This window comes from Neltuma alba, unplaced genomic scaffold (assembly GCF_004799145.2).
Source record: "Neltuma alba isolate B1F8T4 unplaced genomic scaffold, ASM479914v2 tig00003408_pilon, whole genome shotgun sequence".
Taxonomy (NCBI): Eukaryota; Viridiplantae; Streptophyta; class Magnoliopsida; order Fabales; family Fabaceae; genus Neltuma; species Neltuma alba.
In genome coordinates this window covers 246,154-267,451 of record NW_021633273.1, presented here as the reverse complement: position 1 = coordinate 267,451, position 21,298 = coordinate 246,154, and the positions used below count along the sequence as shown (strand labels likewise).

The 21,298-nt window shown below is 37.4% G+C and overlaps 5 protein-coding genes and 1 non-coding gene across 6 annotated transcripts; 3 read left to right on the top strand and 3 right to left on the bottom strand.

Annotated features, from left to right (window-relative positions):
* Positions 1-798: 798 nt before the first annotated feature.
* LOC114741540 (vegetative cell wall protein gp1-like) lies at positions 799-3,243 on the bottom strand. Its single transcript, XM_028929822.1, has 4 exons — positions 2,998-3,243; positions 1,409-2,010; positions 1,238-1,317; positions 799-1,142 (listed from the first exon to the last, which is right to left on the bottom strand). Exons 1-4 carry the CDS (start codon positions 3,148-3,150, stop codon positions 799-801), a joined length of 1,179 nt encoding a protein of 392 aa, XP_028785655.1. The 5' UTR covers positions 3,151-3,243.
* Positions 3,244-4,983: 1,740 nt separating this feature from the next.
* Positions 4,984-5,056, top strand: TRNAA-AGC (transfer RNA alanine (anticodon AGC)). The gene has a single exon. It is a non-coding gene; the product is annotated as a tRNA-Ala (tRNA).
* A 3,597-nt stretch (positions 5,057-8,653) lies between these two features.
* LOC114741515 (transcription factor ILR3-like) lies at positions 8,654-11,560 on the top strand. The gene is made up of 5 exons (XM_028929798.1): positions 8,654-8,816; positions 9,960-10,019; positions 10,707-10,781; positions 10,860-11,022; positions 11,106-11,560. Exons 1-5 carry the CDS (start codon positions 8,674-8,676, stop codon positions 11,361-11,363), a joined length of 699 nt encoding a protein of 232 aa, XP_028785631.1. The 5' UTR covers positions 8,654-8,673; the 3' UTR covers positions 11,364-11,560.
* Positions 11,561-11,710: 150 nt separating this feature from the next.
* Positions 11,711-12,561, bottom strand: LOC114741539 (uclacyanin 1-like). Its single transcript, XM_028929821.1, has 2 exons — positions 12,396-12,561; positions 11,711-12,276 (listed from the first exon to the last, which is right to left on the bottom strand). The coding sequence occupies exons 1-2, from the start codon at positions 12,559-12,561 to the stop codon at positions 11,777-11,779; spliced, it is 666 nt and encodes a 221-aa protein (XP_028785654.1). The 3' UTR covers positions 11,711-11,776.
* A 2,435-nt stretch (positions 12,562-14,996) lies between these two features.
* On the top strand, positions 14,997-16,343 carry LOC114741538 (phospholipase A1-IIgamma-like). The gene is made up of 2 exons (XM_028929820.1): positions 14,997-15,635; positions 15,738-16,343. The coding sequence occupies exons 1-2, from the start codon at positions 14,997-14,999 to the stop codon at positions 16,341-16,343; spliced, it is 1,245 nt and encodes a 414-aa protein (XP_028785653.1).
* A 2,319-nt stretch (positions 16,344-18,662) lies between these two features.
* LOC114741523 (cysteine-rich repeat secretory protein 38-like) lies at positions 18,663-19,663 on the bottom strand. Its single transcript, XM_028929807.1, has one exon. It carries the CDS (start codon positions 19,607-19,609, stop codon positions 18,875-18,877), a length of 735 nt encoding a protein of 244 aa, XP_028785640.1. The 5' UTR covers positions 19,610-19,663; the 3' UTR covers positions 18,663-18,874.
* Between the last annotated feature and the right edge of the window lie 1,635 nt (positions 19,664-21,298).

Below are 21,298 nucleotides of genomic sequence, written 5' to 3'. Positions count from 1 at the left end.
ACAAAGACATAAATCTGCAGAGTGGCCATTGGGTCATTGCAGAGTTTCAAATTAATGGCCTAAGTTGTTAGATCCAGTAGCATACTCAGGGACGTGTTTTTGCTATTTAATGTTGGTGATAAGTGAATAAATCAGTCAGATCAGAAGCAGTTCGCACAGAATAACTTCTCCGCGGCAACATATATAATATGCAAAATAAAGAGGGATTAGTGATATTTTATTTTTCTTTGACTGTTTGTTCATTTAGCTTTTAAATTCTCATTTATTTTTAAGAAATTTCAGGCTGGTTCAATTTTGAAATTGGCAAAAAAGTTTAACAGAAGCAAATGAAGGCATGCTTATAAAGAATTAGTCACTTCATTGGAGCTAAACTAATTTTTTTCCTACATGCAAACTGAACACTGCCCTTCAAGACTGAAGAATGTCACCTTCTTCAAGGGCATCAACAACTTCTTCCGTTGTCACATTCAGCGCTCGCAAGAGAATTGATAGATTCTGTGCTTTTCTAGGGTCAATAATCTGAATGTATTGAATTGCAGGTTCAAGTGATGCTTCTTTCTTGCGTTGATTTTTGTTCTGGTTGCCACAACCAAATAAAGACTCGATCATTTCCTCATTGAACCTGAAAATGGTCATGAGGATCAGTAATTATGTTAGCATAATTTACTTCAGTTATTCATGCATAATGATAAGTTAGATTTTGGCAGGACTATTGGTCTTACTGGAATGATCCCTGATTGATTTGTTGCCAAACCATGCCTTGATCAGCTTTGTTAACTTTATCCCAGAAAAATGGCTTCAATTTGGGTTTTGGAGCATCACATTCACCGCCCTCTCTAGAGTTGCCCTGTGCTTTATTTTTACCTTGAATTGATTTCCGGGAATTGGCGGAACCTTAGCTTTTGGAGGTGGAGGTGGTGGGGCACGAGGAGCAGCTGGCGGCGGTGGGGGCGGCGGCTGAGGAGGCGGAGGAGCTGATTTTCCCGGAGGTGGTTTCAGAGGAGGGTTAGCCATTTGTTCAGTAGACGATGTTGTTGTCTCAGTTAGTGAGCCGCCGCCACCTTCAGAGTTTGCCATCAGACCGCCGGTCGTAGTATATACTTTCTTGTCATGCTTTTCCAAAACAACAGCCTTCTGCGAACCTGAAACAAGAAATGAAAATATAACAATAAAAAGATCAGAGGACCCATGTAAACGGATTCAATGGGCTAATGTTAAGGACCAAACATAAGCTTACCAGAAAAAACATCTGCGGAGGCTAGTGTGACTGTAGCCCGGTCGCCTTTGTGTGCCTCTGTTGGGTCGTTGGGTCGTCGACTTGTTGGTTCCGGCACCCCAGCAGAGGCAGATTAATAATAATGCTGCGATTGCACATACCGTTACAGCAGCAATAAAAATTAATTTTAGCATATGATTGCCGTTATCACCTTCAGGAGGAGGAGGAGGAGAGGAGTCTAAAGGCACAGATGGGGGAGTACGTTTAGGAGACCTAGGTGGTAGTGGCGATTGATGTGGCATAAACTCATCTGGTGAAAGAGAACCAGAAGGGGAATCGTCAGATGGAGAATCAGAAGACTTTGTGTCATGGCTTGGTGATTCACTTGCAAGACCAGGAGACGGAGATGACGGAGATGGAGACGAAGATGACGGAGATGAAGAAGGAGAAGGAGAATGAGAAGGAGTAGTGCTTGGGGGAACTTTGTCAGCCGGTGAATCAGCAAGCAGGTGCCTTTCACAGCCACTGGTCAAGTACGTGGTAACCACAGGTGGAGAGGCAGCATTATTGTCTAGAGAAACAGGAGCATGGGAAGTTTTGGTTTTGATGCAATCCAGGAAGTTTTGTTCGGACTGGAGTCCCAGAAACTCAGTCGCTTGGCGTAGGATGTCCTCAACTCCAAGTGAAGGCCCCAGGTCACTGCCCCCTGCTTCTGTTGGATGCAACTCAGAATCTTGGTTCCCATGGCTCCTCGCTGCCAACTCTTTCCTACAGTGTTTCCAAGCTTGCTCTAACTGTATCAACCAACTCATGCAATATTTCTCGTGTTAGTATTTTTGTCTGATTCTTTTGCAAATTTTTATAAACATATTTTTCGCATGAAGTTAGCAATCATAAGAAGTGAAAGGTAAAATTAGTAATTCATTAAAAAGTTGTTGCATGCACAGCACACTTTAACTCGTTAGTATAGTACTACATTTTTTGTTTATAAACTAATATAATCTCTCGTGCGCCGTCTAGGGTATAAAATTAAAATGAATTACTAAGTACGGTTTTAAATATAAGAACTAATTGATTAATTTGAGTAAATTAACAAAATAAGTTAAGTTAATTATTTGTAATAAATATATGTTATTTTTTTTAAAATATTCTTGCTAATCAAATTTATTAGTTAGAACTATTATTATTACAATAACTATCTTTTAAAAAAATCAATAAACATAAGAGACAAAATAAATTAAGATTTTATATTTAAGACTAAAATAAAAATTAAATAGACTTTTATATTAAGGATTGGAAGTAGTATTATATTACGATAGGAGATAATAATATCTAGTCTAGGATGTAAAATAGATTTCTCAAAATTTCAACCTTGCACATGCTTCGCAAAGTAATAGCAGCAGGGCATGTATTGGTCATGGTTGGGCAAACGAAGTCCACCTTATACATACGGAGATACATTGTATTTCGAAGTTCAAACAGATCATGGTCCACCAATCCTACTAACTCCACACGTAATATGTACGTAGGCTTGCCTATGTAACAGACATGCACAATACTAGGCTTGATATTATTAGCAGATGAACGAGTTTTCGTCTCGAAGACACATTTCGTCCATTCATTTAGATCGAAATAAAAATTCCTCATTACAATCATGAAAAGGGGGGAAAACCAAAAAGATGGAAAACAGAATAAAGCTCTATCAGATCGAAATTCCAAGGAATTAAAAGACGTCAAAATGAAATGAGAAAAACGAATGTTTGAAACAGGCAAGCATATACCTTTTTCCCATCTTCAAGAAGTGACGACGACAAATGACATTCTTCATTGAGAAACTCCCGCAGATTCCACCTCTTACCTTCGCAGCCTCCTTTAGCCAACGCGCAAAGAAGAATCACGTAAATAACAGCATAACTGGATCTTGACATCTCCATTCCCTTTTCATCCCATTGAACCTGAAGATTCTAGCACCTCTCTAGAGCCTGCGATTCATAAGCTTTTAAAGAAAAGTGAAGCAAAAAGAGCCGCTTTCCTCTGTTTCCAAGGTCCTTATACGCCTTGGGGAAAGCCTCTGGGTCTTGAGAACGCAGAACCAGGTTGAAACGCGATAATAATGATCGCAGAGGAAGAGAATGTATCAAGAATTTGACAGAACAAAGGATTCCGTGCGCTTGGTGTATGTTGATAATGCAAAGCGTCCGGCCAAGAAGCAATCAAATGAAAATGCAGAAATGAATTAAGGAGCAAGTACTCGAACCACAGCCTAAAACTTTTGCTGAAACTTTAGGAATGGATTCAGCAAATTTTTTTCCTGCAGGTTCGAGTGCAAGATATTCTCCTGCAAAGGAGGGAATTTGTTCGTGCCAGAGTTTCTTGTCCTTCGGTGCACCTAGAGGAGAGAGAAAGACAGCGACGCGTTGAGACGTGAGGAGAACAATGTGGGACGCCCATGATGTCTTGAATGATTTTTAAAAAACAATCTGTTATTGTTATTAATTTATTACTTCTTTTAATTTGATTGTTTCTTTGAGGGTTTTTAATTTTACGATTCCTCCCCAGTATTTTTTTTTAAAAAAAATCTTGCCCTTGCTGTTATAATTCCAATGCCTATTATTATCTTGTGCGGGAAAATAAGTTATAACAGTGAGATTTTTCTTTTGAGTGGATAAATAAAAGCTTTCTCTTGAATATTTTCCTTTTATAAAACTAGATTTTTATTTAGTTTGAAAAGAAAATAACCCACAGACACAAATATTTATGATTATAAAATTCATCTACTGCTATTATTTTATTTGCAAAATTCATCAGCTGTCTTTCCACATATATTCTTTGACCAAGATAATTTAAAATTGATCCCATACATCTTGTGCAGTTTGTATTTAGAGGCGGCAAAAGAATTATCTGCAAATATAGGGACCATATTTTAACTGGCAGTTTCTGTAACTGAAAGTTTAAAGAATTGATGGAGAAGTAGGAAGATAATCCATATTTTAAGCATGTTTTTCAACTGACCGGAAAGACAATGACCATTAATTAATCTCTCTCTATAAACTCTGTCACAACGTCTGCAAAACAATATCAATTATTCTCCTCGATCGTGTCCAGGCACCAAATTCTCAGTCCTTAAATATAAAGAGGACTGAGTTTTATTTTCAGACTAAACTTCATTTTAACTTGAAGTCTTCAACCTGATATGCCATTTCGTGCCTAGATCAGAATCATACTGTATGCATGGGGCGGTTTATAATTTTAGTTAGAACCACAGCAGCATGATTCTGCGGCCTAGACCAAATAAAATCAACCATGAAGGAGCTTTTAGTATCCATACACCCTGATTAATTAGAAGGTTGTTAATTACATTGAATGCTATAAAGAACTATGCCTCCAACCATAAAGAATTTTAGGATTTAACATCAAGAGTTTATTGTATTTGAAGGTTGGAAAAAAATGTTGACGTATTTGCCTGTGCCAGATTCAATAATGTTTAATGAGGCATGTAACGTTCATTCCAGCTATATATACATAAATGCGTGAATGCTGTGTGATGACCACAAGCTTGGGTACCTAACAGGTATTTTCGTGTCTTCATAATATTCCCCCTCGCTGAGAATGAGTCCTTGACGGTGATTGAAAGTTGTTGCTTTGTAATTTAAAACATTCTTTGAAGTCGACGTATGCAGCATTCACTTTCCTTTCGGTGGGGAGTAAAAAGTTGACATGTCAGCTCAAATTACATTATACGAAAACAATAAGCTCACGAGCGCCGTGGGGATGTAGCTCAGATGGTAGAGCGCTCGCTTAGCATGCGAGAGGTACGGGGATCGATACCCCGCATCTCCAGAAAGAAGTTTTCGATTTTTATTTTTCTTTATTATTATTATTTTTTCAAATCCTCCATTTTCTTCCTCCGTTTCTCGCTACTTACAAACTTAATTCCCCGGTCAGGCGGTCACCACCGTCTTACTTTAAGCTCTAGTAATATACTTTGCCTTTACGCTCTTGCTGTGCTTCTCCTTCATGAATGGCACCTTCTCCTACTCAAATCTTCATGCACCCCCGTCACTCATTGGCCGGAACAAGGTTTTATCCGCCCGGTCACCTCTTTACAATGCGGAACCGTTTTGCTGTCACTCGCCAATACCAAATCCTACGGAAGTGCCTGCAACTTTATGCCCACACAATCACTTGCGGTACTCTGGTACACAACAACTATCTGAATACCAAGCTCACTGCCTGCTAAGCTAGTTGCGGTCGCATGGCTGAAGCTCAGGTAATATTCGATCAAATTGTCTTTAAGACTTCTTTTTTATGGGATTTCATGATTAAAGGTTATTCCTGTGACGGGAACGCATTAAGGTCTCTTGTTCTGTATCGTCGAATGTTCAGTGTTGGACGAAAGCCAGATAATTTTACCTACCCATGTGTTCTCAAGGCGTGTGGTGATCTACTACTGAGTGAAGTTGGCAGAAAATTTCATGCATTATATTGGTATTGATTACTGGCTTGGCATCTGATGTTTGCTTTCAATGTATACCAAAGTTGGGTATATGGAAACGGCAAGAGTGTTGTTTGATAATATGCCTGTGACGGATTTAACATCTTGGAACACTATGATAGCGGGTTACGTGAAGAATGGAAAAGCAATAAGAGATGCTTTTATACTATTTGATCACATGAAAAAACTGCTGGATTTCGTGGAGATGAAACGACTTTACTTGCTCTCCTGTGGTTGTGGTGATCTCATGAATTTAGAAGTGGGAAAGACTACTAATGGTCATGTTGTTCGAAATAGTGGTAAGTTATGCAGCAAGGTTCTAACGAATTCCCTAATTGACATGCACTGCAATTGTGATTCAATATCTGATAAGAATTAAAAATGAAGGATACTATATCATGGAATTCTTTCATTTCAGGTTATGAACGACATGGAGATGCTTTGAAACCTTGAAACTTTTCTGTCAAATGATCGTGGAAGATGTAGTTCCTGATGAAGCAACTATTATTTCTATGCTTGGTGCTTGTAATGAAATCTTGGCATTACTGTTGGGCTCATCTATTCACTCATACATTGTTAAAAATGGTTTCTAAGCTCATGAGTGGAGAAATCATCATGCGAAATATTCGTAGGTTTCACCGCTTTAGAGATGGAGCATGTTCATGCAGTGATTATTGGTGAATTGATGAGAGCTTAACGAAATAGTTGGTTGAACCCTATAATTTTAGCACTGTCATAGTGCCATGCTACCTTTACACCTGACATTATGCTCAGTATAGAGTGGAATTAAGCTAAGACAAGCAATGCGTGACCTGCTGAACAAGTTCTACGATCTGCTTCCGGCATCAGAACTTTGTTCTGATCTCCTCGTCGTAAGACATCATGCTGAAAATGGCATAGTGACGAGGTAGAATTCTTGCAGTGAACACGACAGCGTTGGCAAATAATTGATTGGCAGCAGAAGGAAGAAAATGTTTATCTGAGGCGTCGTGAAATTTACTTTGACTGCTACTTGAGTTTCAATCTGAGAAATGCTTTGTTGGCCTGGCTTCATCTCTAGGTTGTTGTCACCATGATTTAATCATTTTTTTGGGACACCGTGTTAAGAAGAACTTCCCTTTCTCTGGGAAGTATGTGCCATTTGATTTGAAAAATAAATCGTCAATATTTAAATAGAAAGTAGCAAATATCAGAATTCTAATTGTAAATACTTGAAGTTGAACCATAAGAATTAAATACCTAACTTGCAACTAAGAATCACATATTTATAATTGTTTATATTGATATTTGTAACTTGTTTTTTAAAACATTTTAAAAAAATTAATGAAAATTAAATTGAACTTTTACAATCTAAACGTGATTTTTCTTTAGATAAACTACCAAAATGATGTTGTTGCCTGCCTGCTGGAGGCAACTTCGATCTCTCACACACACACACACACAACTGTGAATGTACGTCAGAACAATTATGCTTTACTGTAACCGTAAATAGGTTTTGGGAGTCATAGTAGGTTTCAACTAACAATAAAGATATTAGTGTAAAAGTATTCTTAATGCATAAGTGCTCGAAAAGATTGGATTTCACAATCCTTTTTCCTCTGCCTTGATTATTGATTACTGATTTGGGGGTGTCAGGATTTCTAATTCATGGGTTTTGACTTTTGACTCTTCTGATTTATGTTTTGTGAGATGCTCATTGTTTCGGTTTCTAAATAAAAATATAAAGACAAAAAAATATATATATTCCCCTGTTTTTGAAAAAAAAAAATTGTCAAGGCGTCTTCGTTTTGGAAATAAATACTCTGTTCAATTAGAAGCAGCGCAGGTCCTTCTTCTATACATAAAGGAACGTTGATATGACTGAATATTTAAAATCATTTATCATCATTTGTTGTTTTTTAATTATTATGTATAAGGGCTGTTATCCGCGGAATATTTGAGAAAGAGTAATGTATTTGACAAAATTTTAGTCAGCAATAGCATCACCATCCATTCTTATTTTAATTTAAGCGTTTCATCAAAACCATATTCTAACCTTAACAAGGCATGCAGCACACCATACTCCCTAACTTGAAATTTCATGTCATAATCATACTCATTACTTTCGTGGATAATATCAACCCATTAGTATTAGTATTAGGAGGCCTCTGTCAACACGGCCATTACTATAATAATAATAATAGTAATACCGTTTTCTTATACTACCTCTGATTATTAATATAAAATCTCGTTTGACTTTTATTTTAGTTCAAAATATAAGATCCCAATCCACTTTGTCTTTTATATTTATATATTTTTTTCAAAATAATCCTTCTAACAATAGTAGTTCTAGCCAATACACTAGATTAGTAAGGATATTTTAGGAAAGACAATATCTATTTATGACAAATAACTAACTTAACTTCTTTTCTTAATCTCTTTAAATTGGTTAACTAGTTTTTATAATTAGGACTGGAAGTAGTAATTAGATCCTTAATCTCTTTAAATTGATTAACTAGTTTTTATAATTAGGACTGGAAGTAGTAATTAGATCGGTGATTTAATATTAATCTTCAGTTTAACTGCTTGTTTTTATTAGCGTACAAGAGAAACATGAAAAATTGGTTAGTATGGACCGAAAATTAACGGCTCGTTTTTTGTCTGGAAAGCCCAAAGCCCCAAAGTCATCATCGGTCACGTAATGTACGGACGAGATAGCATTTCCTACGTCGGTCTGCGTCTAGTGTATGGATCGCCGATTGGCCATGGCGCACTGTAGGAGCACGACACACACTCTTTGCTGCTTCCGTCAGCCACCCCTACTTTTCCCTCTTTCCGGACGGTAAATTAGGGGCCAGGGCCAATAAACTAAAAGAAATGAGCATGTCAGTGATGTTACTAGTCCAAGTATTATATTCTTACGCTATTTATTCAGTGCCCTTTAATCCTCAAGCACACTGTTTCTTCTGCTTTCACTCGCAAGATGGACATCGACTCCTCACACACCTCCAATTGGCTTTATGATTATGGCTTCGATGTCTCTGTTGCCGGAGCTGAATTCCCGGTCGTCCCTTCCGGCGGTTTCAACTGGGTGTCTCCTGCTTTCCACGCTTCTTCCGATACGAGGTGGGTGTGCAATAGCATTCTGTTTAGACTTCCTGTTTGGTTTCCATGAATCTTGTGAACCCAGGGCTATTCCCAGTTGGCTAGCTGGTCTAGTCTTTCTCAAAATCCAAAAATCTCTGTAGCATGATCAGTTCATGCATTTGTTATTACAAAGCGTGGTACTTTTCTGCTGCTTCCTTACTTCCTATAAGACAGTCTTCACTGCCGTACTGTGAAGTATCGTGCTATTAATTGCCATATATAGGTAAATGAAATGCTATGCTCTGTTCACCTGGTGGTTGGTCGATGGTTGACATTTGAAAGAAAATCCAAAACTATGAACATAAGTTGCGGGGTAATTTTCTGCTCAGAAAACGGTAATAATTTATCTTGTGATTGAAGCATTTCAATGTTCAAATTTGGCTCCGTCCAAGGAAAAAATTCAAAATCGAGAGAAGTTTTAATTATTTTGATTTGTTAGGATTTACGGATCACGACTGTCGTGTTTGAACTAGTTATTTGATATTGTGATGGAAACATGGTTAACCTGCTGCTGCGACAACTTCTCATGGTTATATTGGTTCCAGATATCATTTTGCAATTTTTATGGTGATTTCGGGCTCAACTATCCAGCCAAAGCAACATGTGTCCTATTTCTTTTTTTGGTACAAACATGTGTCCTATTTCTTTTTTTGGTACAAACATGTGTCCTATTTGTTCTAAGGGAAATGATGTGAATTTAGAAGATATCACCTTTGGACTGAGGCTTTCTCCAAAGAAATTTTTAATGAGAATATTCAGAAAATAGTGCACCATTTTAATTTTTAGATGCTTTTTGTTAGAGGGGGAGTAACTATCCTAATCTTTATGGATTTCCTTTATTTATTGAATAAGAAAATGTTCTATTCCACTAAAAATGGATCTAGATTCTGTAAATTGCTGTACATTCATTATATTTGTGAATCGCAATGCGTTGACAAAAAAGGCATCGTATTCAGGAGTAGGGTAGGTTGTTGAATGAAGGACATAAAAGATTTGCCCCAAAAAAAAGGCTGTATTATTATGTGACTTAGGACGGGTTGTACTAGCAGTTGACTTTGACTACCGTATAGCAGCATTTGTTATTTCTATTATGTTGTCCTCTTCACTGCTTCATAATTACAGCTTGGACCTGGAATACGCGCTGGACAATTCAACTTTCCTGGAAAATGGCCCTTCAAAGCGGTAATGTCTGTCTTCTGTGGCTTTGTAATCAAGGTTTACTATAGTGTCGTACCTCCACAATTTGTTAACTGCACTGCTTCAATTTTTTATGATGTAAAATGAATATCTTATCACATGCAAGCTGCAACCAGATCTTTATTTGATGTAGATTTTCTGCATCCCTGAATGTTGAGGAACGCACGGATTATATTGACGTGTTTTTAAGAGAAAATCCTTTTCATAAAGTCAATTGAAAATGCACGCCTTTAATTGCCACTGCCGCTCCAGCCGGGATTAGACTTAGGAAATGGAGACCACAGAGGAGCTGCTTTTCGCAGATGCAGAGCAGAGGACCGGGGAAACTGTTAAGGATGATAAGAATCCCAATAAGATTATGTTTTCCAACCCACTGTTATGGTAACGGTTAATGTAAATCTGGAATTAGCACTTCCTACTTGTAAGAAGCTTTCATAAAAATGTTATTACATTAGTCCGTAAATTTCTTGAATAAATGCAGTATGGTTTTTTTCCCTTTTAATTGATATACATAATTTGTGGAATGAGTGGGCACATTAACTTGTGACTTGTTATTAACGTGTCCTCCTGTAATTCTTCGTCTCACTCCCCATCTCTCATGCGCGTTGGAGCACAAAAAAGAAGAAGGGAAAAAAAATATATCTTCTAATCCATTTGCAACTGTTATTTTAGGTTGAAGACTGAATCATGTGCGCCTGGCTCCAAGGCATGCCGTGAGAAACTGCGGAGGGATAGACTTAATGAGAGGCACGTTATTGTTCTGCGTCTTGTCTGATTATTTTTTGTCTTCTAAGTCTCATGTCTTGAATTTGGCATGATTTGAAGGTTCCTCGAATTGAGTTCTATCCTGGAGCCTGGTAAGCTGCCCAAGACGGATAAGGCTGCTATCTTAAGTGATGCAGTTCGAATGTTAACAGAACTACGAAGTGAAGCCCAGAAGCTGAAGGAAACAAATGATGAATTGCTGGAAAAGATTAAGGAACTGAAGGTGAACATTTGTTTCTAAGTGGTATTTTAATGTCATATGTTCATTCTTGGCCTAAATAGTTGGAAAAATGGGGATGCTTTCAGGCAGAGAAGAATGAGCTTCGAGATGAGAAGAATAGGCTGAAGATGGATAAAGAAAAGCTGGAGCGGCAGGTCAAGGGAATAAATGCACAGCCAACCTATCTTTCTCACCCGTCTGCTGCATTCACTGCTCAAGGCCAAACTGCCAGCCACAAGCTGATACCTTTTGTTGGCTATCCAGGAATCGGCATGTGGCAGTTTTTGCCGCCTGCTGCCGTTGATACATCTCAGGATCACCTGCTTCGCCCTCCTGTCGCTTAAAGTGGTTAGTTAGAATCCGTCACATTCGTCTGTGTGGGTGCTTCACTTATGTCGTGTTTATGTCTTGTCCATCATGTCCAAGTGTGTTCCTGAAGTGAGACGATCATATCGGTGGATAGTCTGCCGTTAAAACTAATTACATCTATGTCTGTGCCATCTAAACTATAATAAGGAAATGTTTTATGTCTTGGTCGTCATGCTTGAATGCTTCCTACATTTGCCTGCTAGGATAATCCGAATGGTTCATTATAAGGCACTATAAATAACATCAGATTGAATCGCACACAAGATATCGTTTTCTGTCTATTAACAAGGCATGCACACCTCTCTGAAATTCAAGACAACAAAGAAAGAAACAGAAAAACTCGCACACAAGTATGAGTGACAGTGGTAGACTTAGATTTATCCTATCTTTAGAAAACTAAAGGCATCAATAGAAAGCTAAACACAAATCCAATGAAGGCCTGGAGGTTTCCTTTCACTGCTGATGCAGTTGATGGATCTAGTGACTGCTCAGTAGAAGGAATGACTGGGGAGAAAGTAGGGCTATCCAGATGTGTGTCAAACAGCGGACTGGGAGCTGCCAAAGTATATTCTGGAGATTCTGCTGCTGAATTGACAATATCCGGGGACTCAGCGGAGGGAGCAATAGGGGTCACTGGGGAAACCGCAGGTGAAGGAGATTCTGTTGGAGATATGGAAGAAGCTGCACTTGCAAGAGTGTCTATTTCAATCTTCATACCCTGGCCACAATGTCCTATTGTTCCACAGATGAAGTATCTCTTCCCCGGAGAAGTAAGAGGGATGGTTGTGGCGCCATCACTGTAGGACTTGACTGGATTGGTTGGCTGGCAGGAGTCATAACCTGCCTTTGGAACTTCAACCACATCATGATTAGGAGGATAATGAAATACTGCACATATGGGGAACAGTGTCAATACAACACAAATTAAAACCTGTTTAATCAAAAGGGAATTGTCTGGAGACATTTATAAAACCAGGCCTCGCAGTGGAAGCATGCAAATGACTTACTGAGTTTGTCTCCCACAGAAAACTTTTGGGATGATGCCCATGCTTGAAGATTCGTGTTTGTATCCCACCCGCCATTAGATCCTCCTACAATGTGATTTTCTGCCATTGCGATTTCGATTAGCATAGCTACAAATGATACCCTGATGAAGGTTTGAAGGGCAGCCATATCTGCCAAAATGCTTGGATATGAGAAATGTTCGAAGTTTAATGTTGGATAGATATGATAGAACTGTGACCTCGTCCTTACCGTGGAAGAGTATATATAGAGAGAGGCCAAGACAGATTGTGCAGGCCTCGTCTTCAGTCATTGAAATTTGAGACATTGGAGTTGGTGAGGTCATGCAAACGGGATTTTTTTTTTTTTAATAGGAATGTAGGTACTGTCTTTCCTGTCCGCCTTGAAACTCCTATCTCATTCCCCATCTTTTTCCATTTTGCCGAGAAGGAGAAGGTGGCGGAGCTGTTGGTAGATTCCCAGATAAAGACTTTTTTTTTTTTTTTATGTGACAGTTAAGTAGTTGTGTCGATGACAGCTCAGGTTTCACCTTCTCCTCATGCATTTGTATTTTGAGAATTATTTAGATCATCAGTCCCACTAAGAGAAATACATATGCGGCCTTGACACCTGGCTTTTTGTGGTTAAAAAAGGCCATTGGATTTTCAACGAATGTTTGACCAATCAAAATTTGCCAGCACAGGCTATGAAAAATTCTTCTTGACAGGAAGGAATCCATGTGACTGATTCCCAAGGTGGGAGACCTATTCGGAGGCCCTGCCAAGCGTCGCACCTAATCCTACTAGTAGGAGTAGCCTCCATCCCATCACGCTACAATATACTTTCTGGTACAATTTTAAATATGACTTAGTTGATTAATTTGATTAAATTAAAAAAAATTGAATTAATTATTTATAATAAATAGATATTATTTTTTTAAAAATATTTTTACTAATTAAATTTATTAACTGAAGCTATTATTATTAGCAGAATTATCTTTAAAAAAATAAATAAATATGATGGATAAAATAAATCATAATCTTATATTTAAATTTAGAATTAAGATAAAAGTCAAAATAAAATGGCAGGAGGTAGTATATTACTGCTTTTAAGATGGAGGCACGACCGGAATTCAAGGAGAAAGAATGAAAATAATAAAAACGATACGAAAAGTAATAGCCAGATATCATACCATTTCATAATTCCCTATTGGTTTTTACGGGGGTCGTGGATGGTGAATAGTGTTTTGGTTGGACCAAAGCTGATGGAGGAACAATGTGATGATCTGGAGAATATTGGGCCTTACGAGATACAGTGAGGTAGCCCAAACTTCTAGTGTGCCGAATTGATAAATGCCTTGGAAGGCCCATTCCTTTGTGAGTCACTGTGTTTTTGCTAAAACATAGATATCTTCCTATTAGAGGCAATCATATTCGAGAAACTAGTATTAGGTACTAAATGTGGACACCTCTCTCAACAGAGATTCAAACCTTGGTTCGCCACGTTATGAGAGACTAGCCTCTTCAATTAGATCTAACCCTCGCTGGTTGAGTCACTTGATTCTTGAGAAAGCATCAATTTAGTGCGCCTCAGCTCCCAAAAAGTTTTTGGTTTGTCGTTACAAACATATATGGGTGTGATTGAGTTTTCCATTATATTTTCGTTTCATTTGAAGCATCAATTTAGTAAAAGGATTAGATTAGACTGTCACGTGTTTCCATGAATATGATGTATAAAAAATTAACTTCTTGATATGCTAAAAAAAAATGAATACGTTTTCTTATCTAGGTTTTTTTTCCCCTCGGTGAATAAAGTACCCTAAATTTAAAAACAGTAGGATACACTACGAGGGACAAGATTTGCTAGAACTTATCCATTTATTATGATCATTTTATCTATTGATCATGCCTGCTATCAAAGTAAGGCAAAACTTGCTGTCAAAATTTGGCAAAAATTCTATCACATCTATAAATGAGATTTTAGAAGATAATGCTTATTAATCAAATTAGAAATTTTCAACTTTTTGAAAAAGCTTTAAATATTTTTAGCCTATGATTTTAGATTTTTCTACCTTAAATCCTGTGTGACGGATTTTATTATTTTCTTCTTCTTTTTAATTTTTAATTATTTGATCCTGCTTCTTCAATCTATTATCCCTGATCCTAACAAAAATAGTAATAATTACTGGTTAATTTTGCAAGGACCAAGAGAGATGAAAATCTAAAAACTAAGGATGCAATTTTTTCCGGGTCGAAGAACCAAGGCTATAACTTAATTAAAAGAAAATAAGCAAATATACAAAATAGGAAACAGTTTAACCGAATCACCGGAGGGTCAAAAGATTTGGATAAAGCCGTTTGTCAGACGAAGCAAAATAGGAAAGAATACGCAAATCAGAAAATTTCATTCACAATAAATAACACTTAACAAAAATACTTTCCAAACTAACGTTTCAATGAGTGGAAAGACAGTACGCGGAATGACGTGGTCATCACCACATAATATAAGCACGCAGAAACCAAGCTTTTTCATCAGAAGCCGAACTCATTTCAGTATCATAAACCCGTTCACTTGAAGACGTGAAGAGTAGGAGGAGGAGGAGGAAGATGGGCTGCACTATTGCCAGCAAAACCTTGCATCCTCAGAAGGTGGTTGATCAACTTGAAGAAGAAGAAAAGATGGTCAGGCCTGGAAGTAGCATTGCCACTAACTGGAGAGAACTTAGTGGCCAACATCACTGGAAGGATTTGCTTGACCCACTTGATATTGATCTTCGCAAGTACATAATACACTATGGAGAAATGGCTCAGGCTACTTATGATGCTTTTATCCCTGATAAAACATCTAAATATGCAGGAAGGAGCCGTTATGGGAAAACAGACTTCTTTTCCAGGGTGGGTTTGGAAAACGGGAATCCTTTCAAGTATGAGGTAACAAAGTTCCTATACGCAACCTTAGAAACTGGTTTTCCTATATTTGGTGATCATGTTGAAGAATCAAGTTGGATAGGATATGTTGCTGTGGCCACGGACGAAGGCAAAGCCGTGTCAGGGAGGAGGGACATTGTAATTGCTTGGAGAGGAACTGATCAGATCAAGGAATGGATTAAGGATTTTCAGTTTTTTCTAAGTGACGCTCCATATATTTTTGGACATGAAGTAAATTGTAAAGTACATCGAGGATTTTATTCCATTTATACAGCAAAGAATTCATCGGCCTTAAACAGAAATAGCGTCAGAACCGAGGTAACCTATTAACAAATGACTATTCCTTTTATAACTTCAGATGCTACAGTTTTATTAGAGCCTAAATTTATTTAGAATGATGGGTTTTTAATCAATGTGCAGGTCTTAACTGAGGTCAGAAGACTTGTGAATAAATTTAAGGATGAACAGATTAGCATAACAATAACTGGTCATAGTTTAGGGGCAGCACTTGCAACACTAAATGCATTGGACATAGTTGCTAACGGCTTTAATATTCAAGGAGATGGATCTCAAAAGGCTTGTCTTGTCACAGCATTTGTGTTCGCCAGTCCTCGAGTTGGAGATTCAAAATTCTCTAAGTTTTTCACTGCTCAAAAGGATCTGCGAACACTACGTGTTCGGAATAAAGAAGACATTGTCCCCAGGCTACCTTTCTTGCATTATGCAGAAGTGGGAGAAGAGTTAGAAATCGATATTATGAAATCCAACTTCATAAAGCATGTTGGGGGAGTCAACTTCAAGATGTGGCATAATTTGGAGCTTTACTTACATGGAATAGCAGGAACACAAGGGAGGAAGGGAGGATTCAAATTAGAAGTTAAAAGGGATATTGCACTCGTTAACAAGAGCTTGGATGCTTTGAAGCATGAGTATCACATTCCCAAGTCATGGAGAATAGACGAAAACAAAGGATTGGTACAACAACCTGATGGTACTTGGAAGATGCAGGGTCCTGATATATTCTGATGAGGGCGATGATTTTCTTGTCAATCAGTGATATGCTTTTAGATTAGATCATTGCATATACGGTCTGTATATAAGGTCCCTAGCTACTATAGTTATAGAATTATATTTACATATATATATATATGAGGTCTGTGTTTATGGTCTCTCCTATATATAGTTGTACATAAATAAGATCACTGCTAGAGTAGCAGACATATTTGGATGTATAGAAGGTCTCGGTCTTTGCTATATATGCTTGAAATAGATTTAACGGAATTCCGTATTTTACATGGGTAAAATTATTTTCGCTATAGGCCTTTTAATGGATTGAATAAAGAATGTTTATCTGAGTTCTCTCTCACCTCTCTTGGTTCCTTCTTGTCCTCTATTCTCCCCCCTCCCCTTTCCCCTCCTCCATTGTACGCTGGCCCAAATTGACGGGTAAGGTTTATGCATGATTCGTCCTGTTTTAATCTCCCTGTGGCATATAACTTGGGAGTTTCAAAATGAATTCATCAGCGACTGAACATGTCATAAATTACAAAGAAGTCAACATACTGAGCAGTCAGCCTTCCTTCTTTACTGTATATATTTATCGTTTGCTAAATATATATCGCCAAGATCATTGGCGTTGAACTTTTTCTTTGGATAAAGTTCTATTACTTATTAACAAGTGGGTAGAAATAGAGACCAGAGACACTTGGAAGGAGGGGGGAAAAAAAAAGAGACACAGAAGCATCTTCTTCATGGTAAAAATCTCGCCCTGTTTTAGAGGGGAAGTCCAAAAGGTCGGCATTTTGTTTTGACCATTTCAATCACCAGTGACGGACCGGCGACCAGTACTGAGTTGTCAAAAGCGGGCGCTGCTTCTCGCCGTTAGAATGTGTACCAGTTATATATGTAAGAGTTCTTCGATTAAGTAATGGTTTGTTTAAGAGAAATAATAATCAACAACGAAACTATATATATATATATATATATATGATCCAATATAATGAAACGATTAAACAAGAAATAATGATCAACAAAATATAAAAACTAGCTATAGTGGATTATTCCCGACAATCTACGGCGCAGCCTAACATTTGCTCCCATACTTATCTACGCATGCAAACCCATTCCATTTTTTCTGCTGTTTGAATTAGAACTGCATGGCTGGCCGAGTTAAAATACACAAGACCATAATCATTAAATATATAGAATAATATTAGTAATTTAATGATTTAACTTATGTAATTGGAACTTGTAAGTATTCATCAATTTCAATATCCTCGCGTAGTTTTTGAGATACTTTCTAATATTATGTCATAATCTTTGAAGGATTTGAAAATAATAATGAATAAGTATATAAAGAAAATCATAACTTAGACAGCAACACAATCTACATTGCTCAGTGGAATTAATATTTGGATATGCTAACTCGCGATACATAGCGTCACCCAATAGGAACCAGTTTAGTAAATATCTTCCTCAAGTTATTCATATATGCACTCGGCCGACTAATGCAAGAAGTTGATCACGCCATGGTTATTCCCTATGGACATTATTGCTGGTCATTGCCAGCTGCAGATTTGTTGACTAATTGACAATGACATATCTACGACCTTAAAATAATCCAAATTCTTTATTCTCATCGCTCGTGCGTACGCCTTCTGTGATGGGATATACATATTGGATGGGAATTACAAAACTATGGCTGGCTGCAAAGAGCTTCTAGAAATAGAAGAGAAATCTCAGGACAAAAATTCATGTTCAGCTCCATTTTCTTCCTTTTTCTTTATTTTTGCCAACCATGTTCAGTTCTAGCTACCTTAAAAGCATCCAATTCCGAATTAATGGTCGCGGACGAGTTTAACTTGCCCGTTGGATTATACGGCTAGCTAGATGTTGTGATGAAATTAAGAAGAAGAATAGAGTTTTTCATTTGTTTCTTTTTATTGATATATTTGAATATTTGATCGATGATGTGATGATATATATATATTTATAGTTTTGTTGTTCGGTCTAAAAATACTTCAATGCTTAGCTGACCGTATGTGCTGGCTACATGGCATGAGCCACGCCAAGAGACGCATACTAATCAATAATTGCAGGAAGTCAGTAACCAAATGCTAGCCCGAGGTTTGCGAATCAAAACTGTAAAACGATTTCAACTGCGCGACTGCACGTGTGTGTTACAGAAAACACATACAACATCTAATACAATGTGCGTGAACGGGCTAGTTAGGATGTAATATAATTAACGTTGAAGCACTTGAGAATTACGTGCGTTGGATATAGCTCTAACTCTCTCTAATATGATCTTGTTTACGAAGTTTACATGTATACCAGTGATCCAAATCAATCGTAAATTGGAAATTTCACGAACAAAACAACATTATCGATGAACAAACGAACACGTCCCATTACATAAGCAGGTGCTAAAAATAGTTGTAGTTCGCAACTTGTACATCATCAGCACAATTGTTTATTATTGTTGTTTCATTCCCTTATTTTAGTATGGGAAGGTGATCTTTATTTCCCAGCAGTAGGCTAGCTATTCGCAAGCTGGTCTACTGTTTGACAAAGGGGTAAATCTCGTATCGCAAGTTACAACTTCCCCCAACAACTCGGCCTCCTTCTTTTCCATCACAACAATTTGGAAGTTCACTGATCGCTTCATCAAGACACTTCTTGCAGTCAATGCTAGAAAGGTCTCTGGTGCACTGTGTCAACCCGTAAAGTGTCTCCGATTCTCCAAGCTTTTTCTCTCCGGTTGCAAACATCTTAGGGTTTACAGAAGCCTCCTTGGCAAGCTGGCTCAGCAATTCCTTTGTCTTGTAATTGAAAGTGGTAGGATCGCTGACGTTTTTCAAGTTCCACATGTAGAACTTGTTTGTTTCGTCAATTTGGTGAAAGAAGTCTGTGTCCAAATACTTGTACATGCAGTTGTCGTACCATATAATGGCTCCTTTGTTGTGAGGACAGAGTTTTCGGATTTCACTGCTTGCCTCAGAAACACAAGTTTTGCAGTCTGAGGCAGAGACATCACCACGACAAAGAGCGAGGCCATAAGCTGTTTGGCTCTGGACTGTGCCAACAGAACCCAGACCAAAGCCAGTCGGAGGGGTTTTGTAGTTGAGAAGGCTTATGAGGCGTTTCAAGTTAAATTCATAAGGGCTATGGGCAGTGAAGTTTCCAGAGTTTGAGCAGAAATGAAAGAGAGGGCCATCATCTCCAAAACAAGTTTGGAGGAGAGCAAAGGCTGTAAGAAGGATAACAATGGAGGAGAGCTTTGAGGAAGACATTTTGGAAGGAATTGGTGAATCCGTTTGGTTGTGGGTTTCCGTGATGATTATGGTTCGTAGAGCCTCTGAGTATTTATAGGCACGATCTTCGATTTTCCAGCGGATTGAAAATAATCCTGTCTCTGACCAGTCTAATTAAGATCCATTTTTCACCAGACAATGTCAAAATGGAGCTGCGTGCTTCGTATATCTATTGCTTCGTCGGTTACAATAGCGCTTCGTCAATCCTAGCAAGGTCAATCATGCGCTGCAGAATAAATAAATTATTATTTATTATTATTTTATTTATTCTTTTAGGTGCTTACCGTTTAGACCTGGTATGATGGTTACTTGTTCAAAAATATTATAGTTAATAACAGGAAAAAAAAGTATTAGTTGAATAAAACTACTACTGGTGATGATTTTTACATGGTGCAGAGCACACCCTCGTGCGGAGGAATTTGTCGGTTTATACTCTATCCTGTTAAAATGGAGACAGGTAATACCGCAATATTATTTATTTTTGCCAACAATACCGTAATGTTGTTAATATCATCAGCATGTGTATAAAAACGTTATCATTCATAATATTAATATCAATAATAACTACAAATTTATAACAAATACTAGAATCAGGCATAAATTGTGAATGACGTTACTCTTTCTCTAGGATTTGGAGGATAGTGATCTTACAATAATGCATGAGATTAGAAGAAGCCGTAAGAAAAGATGTTTTATGCATGAGATTAGAAGAAGCTGCAAGAAAAGATAATTTTTTCCCCAAAAAAAATTTCTTTTGAATATTATATATGTGCGCCGTAATTTTTAGGTGAGCATGCATAATACTCTGCCCATAAAATATTCTGAGTTGATTACTTGCACTAAATGTTAGTTCTAGAATGCTTATGATTAGTCACAAAATGCGACTCTTAATTATAAATTACTACCTCCGGTATTTAATACAAAACTAATTTGATTTTCATTTTGGTCTTAAATATGAAACCTCAATCTATTTTGTCTCTCATATTTATTTTTTAATTAGTTATTATAATAGTTACACATGTTAAAAGTTCCATCAAATAGTAGTTCTAGACTTTTAGCTAATATATATGATTAGTAAAAGTATTTTAAAAAAAATAATACCTATTTATTATAAATAACTAATTTAATAAAAAATTTTAATCTATTTAAATTAGTCAGCTAATTTTTATATTAAGCACCGCAGGTAGTATTATCCTCAAGTTATTCACCAAACGCGTCGGTTGGTGAAGGAAATTAGGCCCAATCGCACTTTCTAATTAGCCCAATTGCAATCACTATTATGGTAGGGTATTTTCACGTAAAATTTGATTTCTATTATTAGTGATTATGATTTATTAATGGGCTTGGTTTAGTCCCATCCCTTCCAAACACTTCTAATACTCTATCTCTTGTCAGTTCTTTTTGCAAAAGATTTTCAAGTTTAAATTCCTTTTCAGCTGGATCTGCTGGAATGGTAGACACCACTTCCCTTTGGTTGCCCGATTTGGTTAATTGATTCCACATCCTCGTAAAACTGTCATTGGTTATGATTCTTTGATCATGATCTCTGATTTTGCTCATTTTTTATGTGTGCAAAGTGCAAACATTACGAAGATCTTTTCATGTATGGGACAGTTGAACTCATCAACATAATAAAGTTGTATAAGCGATTGGGTCTAGTAAAAATAA